The sequence below is a fragment of the Tachyglossus aculeatus genome, chromosome 1, assembly GCF_015852505.1.
Source record: "Tachyglossus aculeatus isolate mTacAcu1 chromosome 1, mTacAcu1.pri, whole genome shotgun sequence".
Lineage (NCBI taxonomy): Eukaryota > Metazoa > Chordata > Mammalia > Monotremata > Tachyglossidae > Tachyglossus > Tachyglossus aculeatus.
The window spans coordinates 106,393,144-106,410,010 of record NC_052066.1 but is presented as its reverse complement, the minus strand read 5'-3'; the positions used below and the strand labels follow the sequence as shown (position 1 = coordinate 106,410,010).

General features: G+C 41.8%; 1 protein-coding gene across 1 annotated transcript in view; it reads left to right on the top strand.

Moving 5' to 3' along the window:
• The window catches only part of RALGAPA2 (Ral GTPase activating protein catalytic subunit alpha 2), a 421,002-nt gene that overhangs the window by 217,321 nt on the left and 186,814 nt on the right, over window positions 1–16,867 (top strand). Inside the window, exon 24 of the mRNA XM_038744021.1 lies at window positions 12,051–12,179. Within this exon, the coding sequence (XP_038599949.1) occupies window positions 12,051–12,179 (129 nt within the window). The remainder of the gene's footprint in view (window positions 1–12,050; window positions 12,180–16,867) is intronic.

Below are 16,867 nucleotides of genomic sequence, written 5' to 3'. Positions count from 1 at the left end.
TTTTTCCAGTTACTGTGTACATAGCATTCAATTAAAGAGATTCATTTACCAGTCTGAATAGTTAGTGTTTATAGAACTGTGCTTTGAAGGAAAGGAAACAACATGCATCTGTTTGAATTACCTGATTTTTGGAAGATCACTGATAAAGGACAGATGTTCTCACTTGGTTACTTTCTCATAAACCTGCACCTTTTGATAAGCCAGCAACCCACTGACTTACTTTCTTGAAATATATCTTTTAGCACTCAATGCCCATAGATCATTAAATCAAAAAATATTTAAGAAATTCGAGTCATAAACTCTCCTAAGTGAATTTTGCAGGACAATTTTTTTTTTAATTTAAAATAAAAGCACCAAAGGGATTTCTGTTCATTTTGAACCACTGAGGTTTGAACAATTGCCTTTTAAACTCACTCTTTTACAGACTTCAATAGAGTTGGGTCTGTCTAGTGTTACAGAGAAGAATATCATTTTTGTTACCAGTCGGAAAGCCTAATACATGTGTCTTTAGTTTCTGGAAGGCCTTGTATTAATGTAAACTCATTTTTAATAGTGATATGAATTAGCGGGCAAAGCCAGTGTTTAGCTCACATAAATACAAACATGGCATTTTCATAGTTCCTTTTGTTAGCCTTTTTGAAGCAATCATCAATGATATATGCTGAATGGGGCATAGGATTCTGTGTCTTGTGTCAGGGAAAGTCAGATTCAGGTCAGTTGAGACAAGCCACTACTTTGATGTTCAATCATCAAAAGCCCAATCATTCCTAAGACTTCAGCAACTAAATCCTAGGTGGCCTTAACCTTACCCATAATTAGTTTGTTCTCTGATCCCAGCATTTGAGGTGTTGATTTAATTTTAGGATGTCACTGATTGGACTTTAAATTTTTGGCTTTAGTTGATTCATCATATTCTGAGATTAGATTGGGTTTGGGCCTGCTAGACATATAGTCTAAATTGTGAAATAGTAGTAATAATAGTAATAATAATAAGTAGCATTTAGCAGCATAATAAGTAACATTTAGTCTGTCTGCCCCTCTAGACTGTAAACTCAGTGTGGGCAGGGAACGTCTCTATCAATTCCATTGTATTATACTCTCCCAAGCTTGTAGTGCAGTGCGCTGCACGCATTGTGCCCCATAAATACCAGATTGATTTAGCTACATTCTGTTATAAAATTGAACTTAAAAATCCATTATGTAAAATGTTTCTGGCTGCCTCTTTAAGATAAGACTCATCGTTTTACTCCACTTGTATTTCAGTCCATCAGTCAGCGGTATTTATTGAATGCTTACTGGATGCAGAGGATTGTACTAAGTGCTTGGGGGAGAGTACAATATGACAAAAGTTGGTAGAGGTGATCCCTACTCCCGAAGAGCTTAGAGTTTACAGGGAGACCTCACCATCTTCAGTCCTGTCTGTCCTCCCAACATTCATTCATTCAATCGTATTTATTGAGCGCTTACTGTGTGCACAGCATTGTACGAAGCGCTTGGGAAGTACAAGTTGTCAACACATAGAGACAGTCCCTACCCAACAGTGGGCTCACAGCAATAGGTATTGCCATCCCTAATGTTCAAATGGGGACCCGAGGCCCTGGAGAAATTGGTTTGCATGAGGTTACACTAGGTGCCAGACTGAAAATAGCATCAGATCTTCTGGTCTTCAAACAAATGTTTTCCCCCTGTAACCATTACAGTACCTCCTTTGCTCATTTACTTTCATTTATAGTTTGGTGTGTTCCTCGCCAACTGTCTGGAGGGAACTAGCCAGTGGGTTTTGTCATTATGCAGCGGGCTCAGTGGAAAGAGCCCGGGCTTTGGAGTCAGAGGTCATGGGTTCAATTCCCGGCTCTGCCAGTTGTCAGCTGTGTGACTTTGGGCAAGTCACTTTCCTTCTCTGTGCCTCAGTTCCCTCATCTGTAAAATGGGGATGAAGACTGTGAGCCCCCCATGGGACAACCTGATCACCTTGTAACCTCCCCAGTGCTTAGAACAGTGCTTTGCACATAGTAAGCGCTTAATAAATGCCATTATTATTATTATTGTTATTATTATGTGGGGGCGACCTCTGGAAGGGGTAGGGGAGAGCAGGAGCAGGTTTGGAGGCAGAGAAGGGGCTGTGGGGACCCCTTTGCCATGCCTCCCTCAAGTTCTGGGCATTTATTGAACACTTAATGTGCATAATGCATTGTACTAAGTGCTGGGGAGAGTATAATACAACAGAGTTGGTAGATTCATTCCCTGCCCACAATGAATTTACAGTCTAGGGAAATGACAGACATTAACATAAATACTTTATAATATATAATTTGTGTCCCAAGCCTCAGGCAGCACTGAAGTGGGTAGACTCTCCTGATCCATCGCAAATTAATACACTAGGGATGTGAACTGAATTCCTTCTAAGGGAGTGATATTACCCTGCCACAACCCCATTTGAGCCAAAAGTTTACCTGAGCCATGTATGTTTCTTCCTCCACAGATATTGAAAATTCTTTAGCAGCATGTTCTATTCCACATTGAACACAAGTGGAAGTAGTTGGGAGCCATTTTTAGACCTCTGGCCTTCAGCGGGTGAATAGCACATTTATAAATAGGCTGTCAATCAATCGATGGTAGTTTTTCAGGTTTTACTGTGTGTAGAGCACTGTACTAAGCACCGTACTAAGTGATCAATAGTACTACTGTTATATATATGAATTATGTAATAGGAACCATTCATACCAATAGAGTTGATAGATACGATCCATGCCCACAAGGAGCTTAAAGTCCAGAGGATTGGACAGAGAGTCCCTTTTAAAAGAAGCAGCATGGTATAGTGGACAGAGCATGTGCCTGGGAGTCAGAAGGTCCTGGGTTCTAATCCTGATCTGCCCCTTGCCTGCTGTGTGACCTTGGTCAAGTCACTTTACTTCTCTGTGCCTCAGTTACCTCATCCTTAAAATGGGGATTGAGACTGAGGCTGTGAGCCACACATGGGACAGGGACTTTGTTCAACTCAGTTTGCTCGTATCCACACCAGCGCTTAGAATGGTGTCTGGCACATAGTAAGCGCTTAAGAAATGCCATAATTATTTTAAGAGGGGATGCCACGAGGGCTGTTATCTCTTCAGCACTGAAGACATCAATATTGACTAACAGTTAATGGAGGTTTGTCACGTAGGACTGAGGGAAGAAAGAGGAGGCATAAGCAACTGTCATCAGAACATGCAATTAAATTGTGTTTTCAGTAACAGTGGTGGGTTGTGCTGAGCCATGTATACTCTTACCCCAACTGTATAGAGAAGCAGCGTGGTTCAGTGGAAAGAGCCCGGGCTTTGGAGTCAGAGGTCATGGGTTCAAATCCCAGCTCCGCCAATTGTCAGCTGTGTAACTTTGGGCAAGTCACTTAACTTCTCTGTGCCTTAGTTACCTCATCTCTAAAATGAGGATTAAGACTGTGAGCCCCCCGTGGGACAACCTGATCACCTTGTAACCTCCCCAGCGCTTAGAACAGTGCTTTGCACATAGTAAGCGCTTAATAAATGCCATTATTATTATACACTGTAAACTCATTGTGGGCAGGGAATATGTCTGCTAATTCTGTTGTACTTGCCCAAACCCTGAGTACAGTGCTCTGCACATAGTAAGCACTCAGTAAATACATTGATTGATAGATTCCAGGTAGTCATTGGCATGCGAGGCAAGATGGCTAGCCGGACTGTACACCAGACCACCAGTCTCTCCACCTTCAAAACATTATTAAGATCACATCTTCTCCAAGACGCCTTCCCTGATTTAAGCCCTCTTTTCTCAGCTCTCCCCATTATATAGTCTATGCACCTCAATCTGTGACCTTTAGACATTTGGTACTCTCCCCACCACTTGCCCAGAGGGATTACATATTTTAAATTATATAATGAACTAAATAGTATATGTTATTATACTATTACTATACTACCAATGGTACTACCGTTATATATATATATATATATATATATATATATATATATATATATATACATAACGGTATAGAAGCGGCGTGGCTCAGTGGAAAGAGCACGGGCTTTGGAGTCAAAGGTCATGGGTTCGAATCCCTGCTCTGCCGATTGTCAGCCGTGTGACTTTGGGCAAGTCACTTCTCTGGGCCTCAGTTACCTCATCTGTAAAATGGCGATTAAGACTGCGAGCCCCACGTGGGACAACCTGATCCCCTTGTATCCCCCCCAGCACTTAGAACAGTGCTTTGCACATAGTAAGTGCTCAATAAATACGAATGAATGAATATGTATGAATTATGTAATAGGAATCATTCATACTGATGCCTGTCTCCCCCTCTAGACTGTAAACGTGTTATGAGCAGGGAACGTGTCTGCTAATTCTGTTGTACTGTACTTCCCCAAGTGCTTAGAATAGTGCTCTGTACACAGTAAGTGCTCAATACATACCATTGATTAATTGACTAGTGGGTGCCATCCCCGATGACTGTGCAGGAAAATCTGCCAGTCCTCCAGAGCAAAAGATGCTACTGGGTCCTCACCTTGCAGCATCAGTCATTGTGGAGTATGGTTCTTACCTCTGTGTTTCTAATAAATCAATCTTATTTACTGAGCACATACTGTGTGCAGGGCACTGTAATAATAATAATAATGGCATTTATTAAGCGCTTGCTATGTGCAAAGCACTGTTCTAAGCGCTGGACTAAGCACTTGTAAGAGTTGGGGACTCCTTTTAGACTGTGAGCCCACTGTTGGGTAGGGACTGTCTCTATATGTTGCCAACTTGTACTTCCCAAGCGCTTAGTACAGTGCTCTGCACACAGTAAGCGCTCAGTAAATACGATTGATTGATTGATTGATTTCTTGTAACATTAGAAGAATTGGGGATGGAACAAACTCAAGTCTCAGATGGAGAGATACTTTAGACGAACTGGAAATAAAAACCAACAGTTTGAAAGGTGGGTAAAGGACAGGAAACAAGGAGAACCTTCATAAGAACGTAAAATTGGATGAGAGCCCCCCAGGAGATGCCCCAAGCCTTATTGCTAATTCCCCCTCTCTATCTCCTCCTCCTTTCCAGTAACAACCCCGGAATTGATCCTGGGGAGCATAATCTCCGCAATATAAAGGAGCTCCGTCAACCTCCATGCAAGCCCCCCTGAGCTTCTCGGCAATTGGGTGGGTCCCTCTAGTCCCGAGCCTTCCGGAGCACTGTCCAAGTTCCTTTGTCTCCAGAAGTTCACCAATGGGAGTTATCCTCACACAACAGCAAAAGACTCTTGAGAGCTACAACTCACTGCCTGCTATAGAGAAATGATACCCAGGGAAATCTTTTAAGAGGAGTTTGAAGGCTTTGTCTTTGGCCTTCTTTCTAACCAGGTGTGGATGATTACCTGCTGACACACCACAGATTGTGCCTCTGTAGGAAGTAGTGTATATTCTCTGGAGGGTTTGCCGATAATGGGCTTCGCTTTGCAATTGTAAAGCCAGCCACTCTGTAGTGACTCTAAGTTTGATTTTTCTATTTGGTTAAATACGACGACTGTATTACCCATCTGGCAAAAAATAAAAAAATGAACTCAAAAGGTTTAGCAGAGATAAAGTTTTCTTAAGAAACTAGTGTGTTTTGTGGCACCTGAGAAAGACGACTGGGTAACAAACTTGTTCTCTGCCCCCGTTCCTATTAACCTTTGCTGTGCATTTTCTCTCCCAAGAAGCAGTGTGGCTCAGTAGGAAAGAGCATGGGCTTTGGAGTCAGAGGTCATGGGTTCAAATCCCGGCTCCACCAATTGTCAGCTGTGTGACTTTGGGCAAGTCACTTAACTTCTCTGTGCCTCAGTTACCTCATCTGTAAAACGGGGATTAAGACTGTGAGCCCCATGAGGGACAACCTGATCACCTTGTAACCTCTACAGTGCTTAGAACAGTGCTTTGCACATAGTAAGCACTTAATAAATGCCATTATTATTATTATTATTATTCTAATCCCAGCTCCGCCACTTGTGAGCTATGTGACTTTGGGCAGATCACTTCTCGGTGCCTCAGTTGCCTCATCTTGTAAAATGGGGATTAAGATTGTGAGCCCCACGTGGGACAACCTGATTACCCTGTGTCTACCCCAGCGCTTAGAACAACGCTCGGCACATAGTAAGTGCTTAACAAATGCCATTATTGTTTATACACAGTCAGGCTCCAAAGAGAGATTTGACCCTGGATAATAAATATCATTTGGGGCAATTATTCAGATACGAAGATTACTATTTTAGCCAAAATTTTCAGGGACCTTTCTTGGCCCACACACTAAATCCTCTTTGAGAATGGAACCCGAAACTTTCTCTTCATGTCCTCTAGGATCCTGGCTATACCTCCTAATTGTTATGTTATCTTGTAGGTGGTAGGGCTGAGGTAGGTGAGCCATCTGCTCCTGCCCTCCCAGTTGTATCTCCTTGCTTTTTAGGAGTAGGTCCAGTTAAGGAGATTGGCAAAGGTCCAGGAAATGGAGTGGAGACTGAGCAATTCTTAATTTCATCAAACAAGTCTGTAGATCCCTAGAAAGAATAGCAACTTATTTTCTCCAAAGTTTGCAAGTCTTTTACCACTGTGCAGAGGAATCTTGCAGGTAAAATATGCTGTGGGTTGTCCGAGACATTCGTTTAGAAACAAAGAAATCGGCTTTCTGGGTTTGGCGGAGAAAAAAAGAGCTCTTCAATTCTCCCAGGCTGGTCAGAAGTATAATTCCCCAAATAAGAATCCAAATTCCATTGCTGGAAAGTGCTTGTTTGTTTTCATGTGGGGGTTGATGGAAAATTTAAAAAATAAAAATGGGTACAGAGTGTAGCTTCCAGTTTTAACAGATGGAATTAACACAAGCACAACAAAGTTAACATCATGGGTGTTTGCATTATTAATCTTCAAATATGCTACATTATGCTACCTTTTTAGCCAGGTTTGCACAAATCCTTTCATTGCAGCATATGTCAACAGAAATGTTCTCCCATCTGCTGCTGTAGTGCTGGATGCCTGATATTCAGAGACAAGGGCACAGCACAATACCTAACTCTGTTAGTAATTACAGGTGTGTTGTGAGAAGCCCAGTGCATTAATCAGACCCTTAATTATGGAAAAGGTGGATCTTTTGTTCTGCCCTAGAAGCACAGTTCCCCCCTCCACACACTTTATAAGCTGTAGCACCCATCTGCTCAGCCTCTTAGAATGTTTGCCTTGGCTGATATTGACTTTAAAATGTATCAAAGGAAGTGATTAAAGCAGGTTTAAACATTAACTTGAAAACAGCACTAAAACTCACTTGTGGGAGAGAGTCTGCTGAAATGTCATTTTAAAATTATTATTTTTAAACTTTTGATGTCTCATTTTGTTGCGTTAATAGTCCTTAAAAGTCCTAAAGGAATAGGAGTCCAATTTTAGAGAAATTGATGGCCGCAGTGTAGGAGGAAATAAGCCCTTAGCATGTGAGGAAGGATGGTGTGTGATTGAAGGGAAATCACCTCCCTCCTTATATCATAGAATAAAACTGTGTTGTTAAAAAGACATTTGTTGTAAAATAGAAGGACAGAGTGCTCACAGATGAGTAGCATCCTGGAACTCTTAGTAGTCATTTTGAATTTTAAACATTAGGGTATTTCTCAGCTTTCGCAGGAGATTGCCAACAGCCGTTTCTGTGAAAAGATGCTGGTTGACTAGGTGAGAGAGAAGCTATCTTGAAGAATTTGTTTTAGTCTGGTAGTACCAGAGCCTAATGGAAGTCATTACAGCTTGATTAATGTGTATATTCATAAAATCCTAAAGAAAATCATTCTGTGGTTTTATCTTGGGACCAGTCATATGTCACGTGTAAACCCATCCCTCATGTATTTTTTAGGATATCAAATTACCATAAAAATGAAACCTCCTACTTACAAGTAGATGACTGTCCATTATTTTTTTAAATTTAGAGTAGTACATTAATTTTTCTGGCTTGGCAATAACTAAAAAAAAATCAACTATATTCCTTCATTCTAAAATCATAGATTTACTGTATTAGGTTTTGACATGTGCCTTCTGGGTGCAATTCACTGTACTGAGTACCTGGGAAGTACAAAATAACCACGTGACCCATTCCCTGCCTACAAACAGCTTACACTCCAAGAAGGGAGACAGATATAAAAATATTTACAGAGTAATATATAAAAATACATGGGTGAATGTATAATAAATATATTTTCATAAGTGTGGAGGATGAGCATAAATGAGGACATTCGTGCTAGAGGTGGTGAGTCGGTTTATATGACATAGGATGTTGAGAATGTATTGGCAGAAGCATGTTGGAGGAGGTAGTCCTCCAGGAGGATTCTGAATATGGGAAAGGCTGTGGTTTGTTGAGTTTGGAAGGACAGAGTTCCAACCTCAGGGAATGGCATGAACGAGTGAATAGAACCGAGAGGTTAGAGAGTGAGGTAATTAGAAAGCCATCTTAAGAGAAATGAAGAGAGTGAGTTTGGGAGTAGTGGATGAGGAGGTAGAGTATAAAGTTCACGAGAGAGGGTGTAGAACCTGGAAACTGATTGTCCAGAGCTTTTTCTTGGATCAGTGGGACACTGGGAGCCAGTGAAGAGTTTTGATGAGAGGAGAGATGTGTGTTGAGCAACGTCCCAGGAATACAATCCGTGATGCAGTCTGTGGTATAGATTGATAATAATAATAATGACATTTATTAAGCGCTTACTATGTGCAAAACACAGTTCTAACTGTTGGGGAGGTTACAAGGTGATGAGGGGGCTCACAGTCTTAAATTCCCACTTTACAGATGAGGTAACTGAGGCACAGAGAAGTTAAGTGACTTGCCCAAAGTCACACAGCTGACAATTGGTGGAGCCGGGGTTTGAACCCATGACCTGACTCCAAAGCCCATGCTCTTTCCACTGAGCCACGCTGGGAGGAGGCTGATATGATAGTCCAAGAGCAATATGACCAGAGCTTTTACAGAATGGTGGTAGTTTGGCCTCTGGCCCGGCGCACCTTCCCTCCTCATATCCGACAGAGAATTCCTCTACCCCACTTCAAAACCTTATTGAAGGCACATCACCTCCAAGAGGCCTTCCCTGATTAAACTGTTTTCCTTTTCTTCAGTTCCCTTCTGTGGCATCCTGACTTTATTCATCCTTTATTTATCCTCCCTCCCAGCCCTACAGCACTTGTGTACATATCTGTAATTTATTTGTTAATATTTATCTCCCCCTCTAGACTATATGCTTGTTGTGAGCAAGGAATGTTTCTCTTATATTGTACTCTCCCAAGCACTTAATACAGTGTGCTGCACACAGTATGCACTAAATAAATACAATTAACTTACTGACTTAGCAGAGTGTTCTGCACACAGTTACATGCTCAATAAATGCTATTGATTGAGGAAGAACTAGGAATGACCCAGAGGCTGTGAGCTTCCGAAACAGGGAGAATGGTGGTGTTTTTAACTGAGGTGGTAAAATCTGGAGGAGGAGTAAATTTAAGAAGGAAGATGAGAGGTGTGGCTTTAGACGTTATATTTGAGGTGCCAGCTGGACATCCCATTGGGATGTCCAGTGGAGCTATTCCGGGGCAAGAAGAGATGAGAATGCCCTCCCTCCGCACATCCGCCAAGCTAGCTCTCTTCCTCCCTTCAAAGCCCTACCGAGAACTCACCTCGTCCAGGAGGCCTTCCCAGACTGAGCCCCCTCCTTCCTCCCCCACTCCCCATCCCCCTGCCCTATCTCCTTCCCCTCCCCACAGCACCTGTATATATGTCTGTACAGTTTTATTACTCTATTTTACTTGTACGTATTTACTATTCTATTTATTTTGTTAATGATGTGCATCTAGCTTTACTTCTATTTATTCTGATGACATGACACCTGTCCACATGTTTTGTTTTGTTGTCTGTCTCGCCCTTCTAGACTGTGAGCCTGTTGTTGGGTAGGGACTGTCTCTATATGTTGCCAGCTTGTACTTGCCAAGCGCTTAGTACAGTGCTCTGCACACAGTAAGCTCTCAATAAATACGATTGAATGAATGAATGAATGAGGAATTTCAGGTTTAGTTAAAAGGTAAGTTCTAGAGAAAGGCTAAATGAAAATCATTTCAGTTCAATGAAATGTATATGATCATAAAATCTTCAATCAATTCATGGTTTTTTTGAGAGCTTTCTGTGTGCAGAGCACTGGACTAAGAACTTAGGAAAGTACAATGCAACAGAGTTGGTAGATGCAGTCCCTGCCTGCGGTCAACCAATCAGTCGTATTTATTGAGCATTTAATGGGTGCAGAGCCTTACAATATAACAGTGTAATAGAGTTGGCTTACAGACTACAGGGGGAGGCAGACATTGAAATACATGACAAATAGGGGAAATAGAGTATAAGAGTATGCACGCAAGTGCTATGGGGCTGGGATGAGTATCAGATGCTTAAAGGATACACAGTAGAGGGGTGGGCAGATAGGGGAAATAAAGATCTTGGTCTGGGAAGGCCTTTTGGAGGAGATGTGATTTTAGGAGAATTTTGAAGGAGGGGAGTGTGGTGGACCATCAGATATGAAATGGGAGGGAACTCCAGGCCCAAGGGAGGATGTGGGCAAGGAATCCAAGGTGAGATAGATGAGAGCGAGGTACAGAGGGTGGGTTGGTGTTAGAGGTGCACAGTGGATTGTAGTAGATCAGCGAGGTTAGATAAGAGGGAGAAAGCTGATTGAATTCCCTAAGGATTTCCTGTTTGATATGGAGTGAAGGTTTAAGGACTGAGTGATTGTTCAGAAAAATGATGTAGGCAGTAGACTGAAGTCTGGACTGGTGAGAGGAGAGACAGAATGCAGGAAAGTTAGCAAGGAAGCTGATGCGGTAGTGAAAGTGGGAAATGGCGAGTGCTTGGATCAGCATGGTAGCAGTTGGAATGGAGAGGAAAGGGCAGATTCCAGTCTTATATCAGGTATAGCTCACCCCTTGGTTACTTTCTAGGATGTCTACTTATAACCTGCCAATTACAAGAAGAGGACTCCATTACTTTTTTTTTAATTTAGGGAAATAATAGTAATAATGATGGCATTTATTAAGTGCTTACTATGTGCAAAGCACTGTTCTAAGTGCTGGGGAGGTTACAAGGTGATCAGGTTGTCCCACGGAGGGCTCACAGTCTTAATCCCCATTTTACAGATGAGGTAACTGAGGCCCAGAGAAGTGAAGTGACTTGCCCAAAGTCACACAGCTGACAATCGGTGGAGCCGGGATTTGAACCCATGACCTCTGACTCCCAAGCTTGTGCTCTTTCCACTGAGCCAGGCTGCTTCTCATAATAATAATAACAATGATGGTATTTGTTAAGGTATTTGTTTATTAGATTAGGTTGTCCCACATGAGGCTCACAGTCTTAATCCCCATTTTACAGATGAGGTAACTGAAGTACAGAGAAGTTAAGTGACTTGCCCAAAGTCACACAGCTGAGAATTGGTGGAGCCGGGATTTGAACCCATGACCTCTGACTCCCAATCCTGTGCTCTTTCCACTGAGCCACGCTGCAGAATTAGACATACCTAAAAAAAGGTGTTGGGTGAGGTGGACAGGGATGTCACATGTACCACTCTCCAAGTACACCAGAAAATTCCCAATGGGGAGATCACAACTGCAGATCAGAATTTTTGGTTCGAGTCTCAACTTTACTGCTGATTTGGGGGATCTTAGACTGGCCATTTTGCTCACTTGAGCCTCAGTTTACCCATCTGTAAAGATTGGATTACTACCCTCAGACCCTTTAGACCTTGATTGGGGGCAGGGAATGTATTGACCAACTCTGTTATTTTGTACTCTCCCAAGTGCTTAGTACAGTGCTGTACACACGGTAAGTACTCAGTAAATACGATCGATTGATCGATAAAATATTGTGAAGAGAAGGAAGATAATATGAAAAAATACAGATATTCTTGTAGGTTTATCATCAAGAAGGACATTGACTATTTCCACATCCAGTGTCTACTTCTTTGGCTGGTTTCTTCCCTGCTCCTTCCTCTTCCAGCTAAAGTTGAATTTACAAACTCTCTCTTTTCTCTTCAGGATATTTTAAACACTGTCATAAGGCATTGTCCACCCCGATTTTTCTTCTTGGGTTTACCTGGCTTCACGATGCTGATAGGAGACTTCATCACAGCTGCAGCCAGAGTCCTCAGTACAGACATGTTGGAGGTAAGTATGACAATGCTCGACATCCAAGTTCCCAAGAGATTGCTCAGTCCCTAACAAGGTTCAGATTTCTCTACTCCTAACAGGTGTTGACTCATTAGTGCAATGTGAAACTGGGCTCTCAGGGTAGATACCATGGCAGCTGATGTGTGAAATTGTAGGATAAGGTGACATACGAGTATTACAAAGGTGTTTCATCAAAAGGCCGGAGTGTGAGGAATCATATCCTCACTAATATTGCTGCACATTTACACACTAAAAAGCAGGACTTGGATTTCAGAACCTCATTAGTTTCTTAGGAAAAATGAAAAAAATACAAGCCTAGAAAAGGGTCACCAAACAGAGTTTCAGGAAAATTCCCCCTTCAGAACTGTTCACGCTCTGTCTAGGGGAAGAGAAATGAAATTTAAAAAACCAATTCGGTTATGACGCTATTAGAAGTCTTGGGGAAAAAATAATGGAGGCGAGGGCCAAGGGGGTCGCACTCCTTATCCACGAACAGTTCCCAGATTGCTTAGGGGAGGCAGGCAGCCAAAGCGGAATCAAGTCAGTTATTGTCAGGAGGCTGTTCGATGTGCGGCTAGCATACACTGCTGTCCTCGTTAAGCATAACACTGCAAAATTAGGAAACACTGTGTTAACTTCTCTCACTGCCAACTTCGGAGGGGAGACCATTGGGCTGTATATTTATAAACAACAAATTTATAAATGATTTTTCAATGCCTAGTGTTCTGTTTGTACTCTGAAACTTTTAGAGCATTTGCACCATTAATTTAGGACTTTATGTTTTCTTAATTGGAAGTTATATCAGCAGCATTAAATACCTTGCACAAGGAATGCTGCTATTTTGGCTTTTTTAAACATCATCTCCTACATCTCGGCACATTACCCCGAAGGACAGGCACCAGAATCTGAAGGAAATTAAATTGCTGAAAAAAACTTGTGGGAAGGGATAGCATTTTTTCAAGTTAGGACGCCTTTTTAAGAGACTAAGTTGCAAAGAAAAAGGCGGTAAATAGAGGAGAGAAAAGGTGAGAAAGAGAGGAAAACAAGAAGAGTACGGACAAAGGAAGTGGAGCAGGAAGGAAGAAGGAAGGAATAGGAAAAGGGTAAGAAGAAGGATCCAGAAGGAAAAAGTGTATTGGAGTGGTTCTTGGTCCTCTGGAAGAATATACAGAGGAGAAAATGTACCTTGTTGGAATAGTTCTTTGTCATCTGAGAGAATGTACTGACTCTTCAGGGTTCACCATTTCCAAGCAATTTCAGTACCTCCTTATGGTGAGAAGAACAACTTCCACTGAACCACAAATATTTGCCTCTGAATGGTCCTCTGATAGACTATTTTAATGTTTCAAACAGGGGTCAAAGTATGAAGTGTGAAGAGGGAGCAGTGGAGTAGGAAATTTGTACTATACAGAGATACGTGTATCAGTAGCTTGCAAGTTAATGAAGATTAGGCCATAAATACAGCATTTACAGTAAGATTATCTGGATGATATAAAAACCAGAGTCATTAAGGTTTAATGTGTGTTATGGACACTGACAATTATTTAGCTTCTTACCATTTTCTCTTCCTTTTGGCCTGATAGAAATGAGCTTCCAGGATATTAGAAATTCATCCCTTAGGTCATGTTTTTCCCTAAAATCATCATCATGGCATTTATTAAGCGCTTACCATGTGCAAAGCACTGTTCTAAGCTCTGATGGGAGTATACTATATGTAGTTCATGATATTTTGTCGGTTGTGTATTGGAATAAGCACATTTTAAAATTCTTTTAATAGATAAGGTATTGAGAAAAACTTCTCCAGGTAGATCTATCATTCCGTAGGATTTATTGAGCACCTGCTATGTGCCGAGCACTGTACTAAGTGCTTAAGGGAGTCACTAGACATAGAAAGTGTTATCCTTGTGGCTAGAGTGCTTATTGTCTATTGAGGGAGACAGATGAAAAATTACTTTCACCTCGAAGGAAAAAGTGAATGGACAGTGCTTTGCACATAGTAAGCGCTTAATAAATGCCATCATTGTTATTATGAATAAATAGGTGGTGAAATGATGGAGAATATAAATGAATCTGTACACTGTAAGCTTGTTATGGTCAGGGAACAGGTCTGCTAATTCTTTTGATTTGTCCTGTCTCAAGCACTTAGTATAGTGTTCTGCACATAGCACTCAATAAATACAATTGAGTGATTGAATTTGTACCAAAGTGCTACAGATGGGTGAGAAAGTTTACAAGTATAGTGGAGATTGGAAAAAATAGAGGCTGTTTGTAAGCTTCTTCGGGACAGGCATTGGGCCTCCTTACTCTACTCTCCCCATGCGCTTTGTAGACTGGTCTGCACAGAGTATGCGCTCAATAGGTACCACTGAGTGATAGATTGACATGCCTGGACACTTCAGTTTCTCCGCAGAGTTTTTTGGGTCTGAATCATGATACCTTTATTGATACCACATTCTGTCAGTGTCCTAAAGGACATACTAGCTGTCTTGATTCTGCTTTCTACTTCTTGGTTGTCTTTACATCATTGGGTAGTGTGTTTCTTGTTTGTATTGTGGTTGTAGATCTTTGCCTTTTTTAGAGAGTTTCCTAGGTGCAGGCTGGTACATAACCATGGCCTTTTTCAGGCTAGTTGTCAGTTCATTGCATTTTCCTGATTCTGAGAAATAATTCAAAATCATTTTCATGTCGTTCTGTGTGCTTTCAGTCAGACTCTTTAAGATATTAGAGCTTCAGTGAAAATGGTCTGATGATTTTCGGTGTTGCTCCCAAAAGCAGAGTACAGTGCATTACTACGCTAGTGATAATAGTAGTAATGGAATCTTATCAAACTCCCACTGGGTGTAATGCACTGCACACAGCATTTGGGAAAGTACTACAGAAGCATGAGATATGCTCGCTGTCCACAAGGAGCTTACACTCTAACGGGGGAGGTGGTTTTTAAAATATTTAATATGGTTAGAGACAACAGAATAAATAATTGACTGTTCAATTGAATATGCATATGTACACACATATGCTAGAGGTGACAAATGTGGTGATGTATGTGACTCAGGGCAATAGGAATGAAACAGAGAAGGCTTATTGGAGGAAAAATCAGAGACAGCTTATTGGAGGAGGTGGAATTTTAGGAGGGCTTTGAACATAGAGACCTGTGGCTTGTTGGATTTCAAGGGGCTTCGGGAGAGAGTTCCAAACAGAAAAACAGCAAGAGAACAGAGGTGGAGAGTCTAGAGTGACATTGGCTTGAAGGTTAGCTTAGGAAGAATGAAGAGAGCCAACTGGGTATTCCAGTGGGTGAAGATAGCAGATATATTATTTGGGGAAAATTGGTGAAGAACCTGGAAGTTGATTGTGAGGTATCTTTGCTTGATGTAGCGGGAAATAGAAAGCCATTGGAGGGTTTTGAGGAGTGGAGAGATGTGTGAGGAGCACTGCACAGCTCAGCCGAATGTCGTATAGATTTCAGGGAGTGAGGCTGGAGGCAAGGAGACCAGTGAGAAGGCTGATACAGTAGTTAAGTTGTGATAATGTAAGAGCTTGGCCTGAGGCGCTAGCTGTTTGGATGGAGAAGGGACAGGTCTAAGAAATGTTGGGTAGAAAGAGCCAGCAGGATATAACAGTAGATTGAATGTGAGAGCTTAAAGTCAGTGTTGCTTTGAGGATGACATTGAGATAGGGGCTTCTAGAGAACGGAGGATGGTAGTGTTATCGACAGAGTGGTAAGATCAGAAGAAAGAGTGGGTTTAGAAATGAAGGTGAGTAGTTCAGGTTTAGAACTGTTGATGTAGAAGCGCTTAGTACAGTGCTCTGCACACAGTAAGCACTCAATAAATACGTTTGAATGAATCCAAGGAGTGATGTCCTGAAGGTAAGAAGAAATCTGGAATTGTAGGTTAGGAGAGAGGTAGATCCTCTCCCGCTGGACTGTAAGCTTGTTGTGGGCAGGAAAGTTGTCTACCATCTCTGTTTTTTTGTCCTTTCCCAAGCACTTAGTACAGTGCTCTGCCCACAGTAAGCACTCAGTGAATACAATTGATTGAGTGAGTGGTAGATTCAGGAGCTATCCAAGATAGAAGTGCTAGCTGAAGCCACATGGGTGAATGAGCTCACCAAGAGAGTGGGTGTATTCTTATGATTATGACCTTTATTAGGTTCATACTATGTGCTAAGTGCTGGGATTGATTCACGGTTATGAAATTGGATGCAGTTTCTACTCTTCAGAAGGCTCCCAGTCTGTATGGGAGGTGCAGCCTGGCTCAGTGGAAAGAGCCCGGGCTTTGGAGTCAGATGTCATGGGTTCAAATCCCAGCTCTGCCAACTGTTAGCTGTGTGACTTTGGGCAACTCACTTAACTTCTCTGTGCCTCAGTTCCCTCATCTATATAATGGGGATTAAAACTGTGAGCCCCCTGTGGGACAACCTGATCACCTTGTAACCTCCCCAATGCTTAGAACAGTGCTTTGCCCGTAGTAAGCGCTTAACAAATACCATTATTATTATTATTATTATATTATCTAATCCCCATTTTCCAGATGAACACACTGAGGCCCAGAGAGGTTAAGTCCTTGCCCAAAGTCTCACAGTAGGCCAGTGATAAAGATAGGACTCCAACCAGGTCTCCTGACTCTTAGTTCCGTCTACTTTCCACTTGGAAAGAAGAGTTTTTAGGGACATCTCCTAATGGG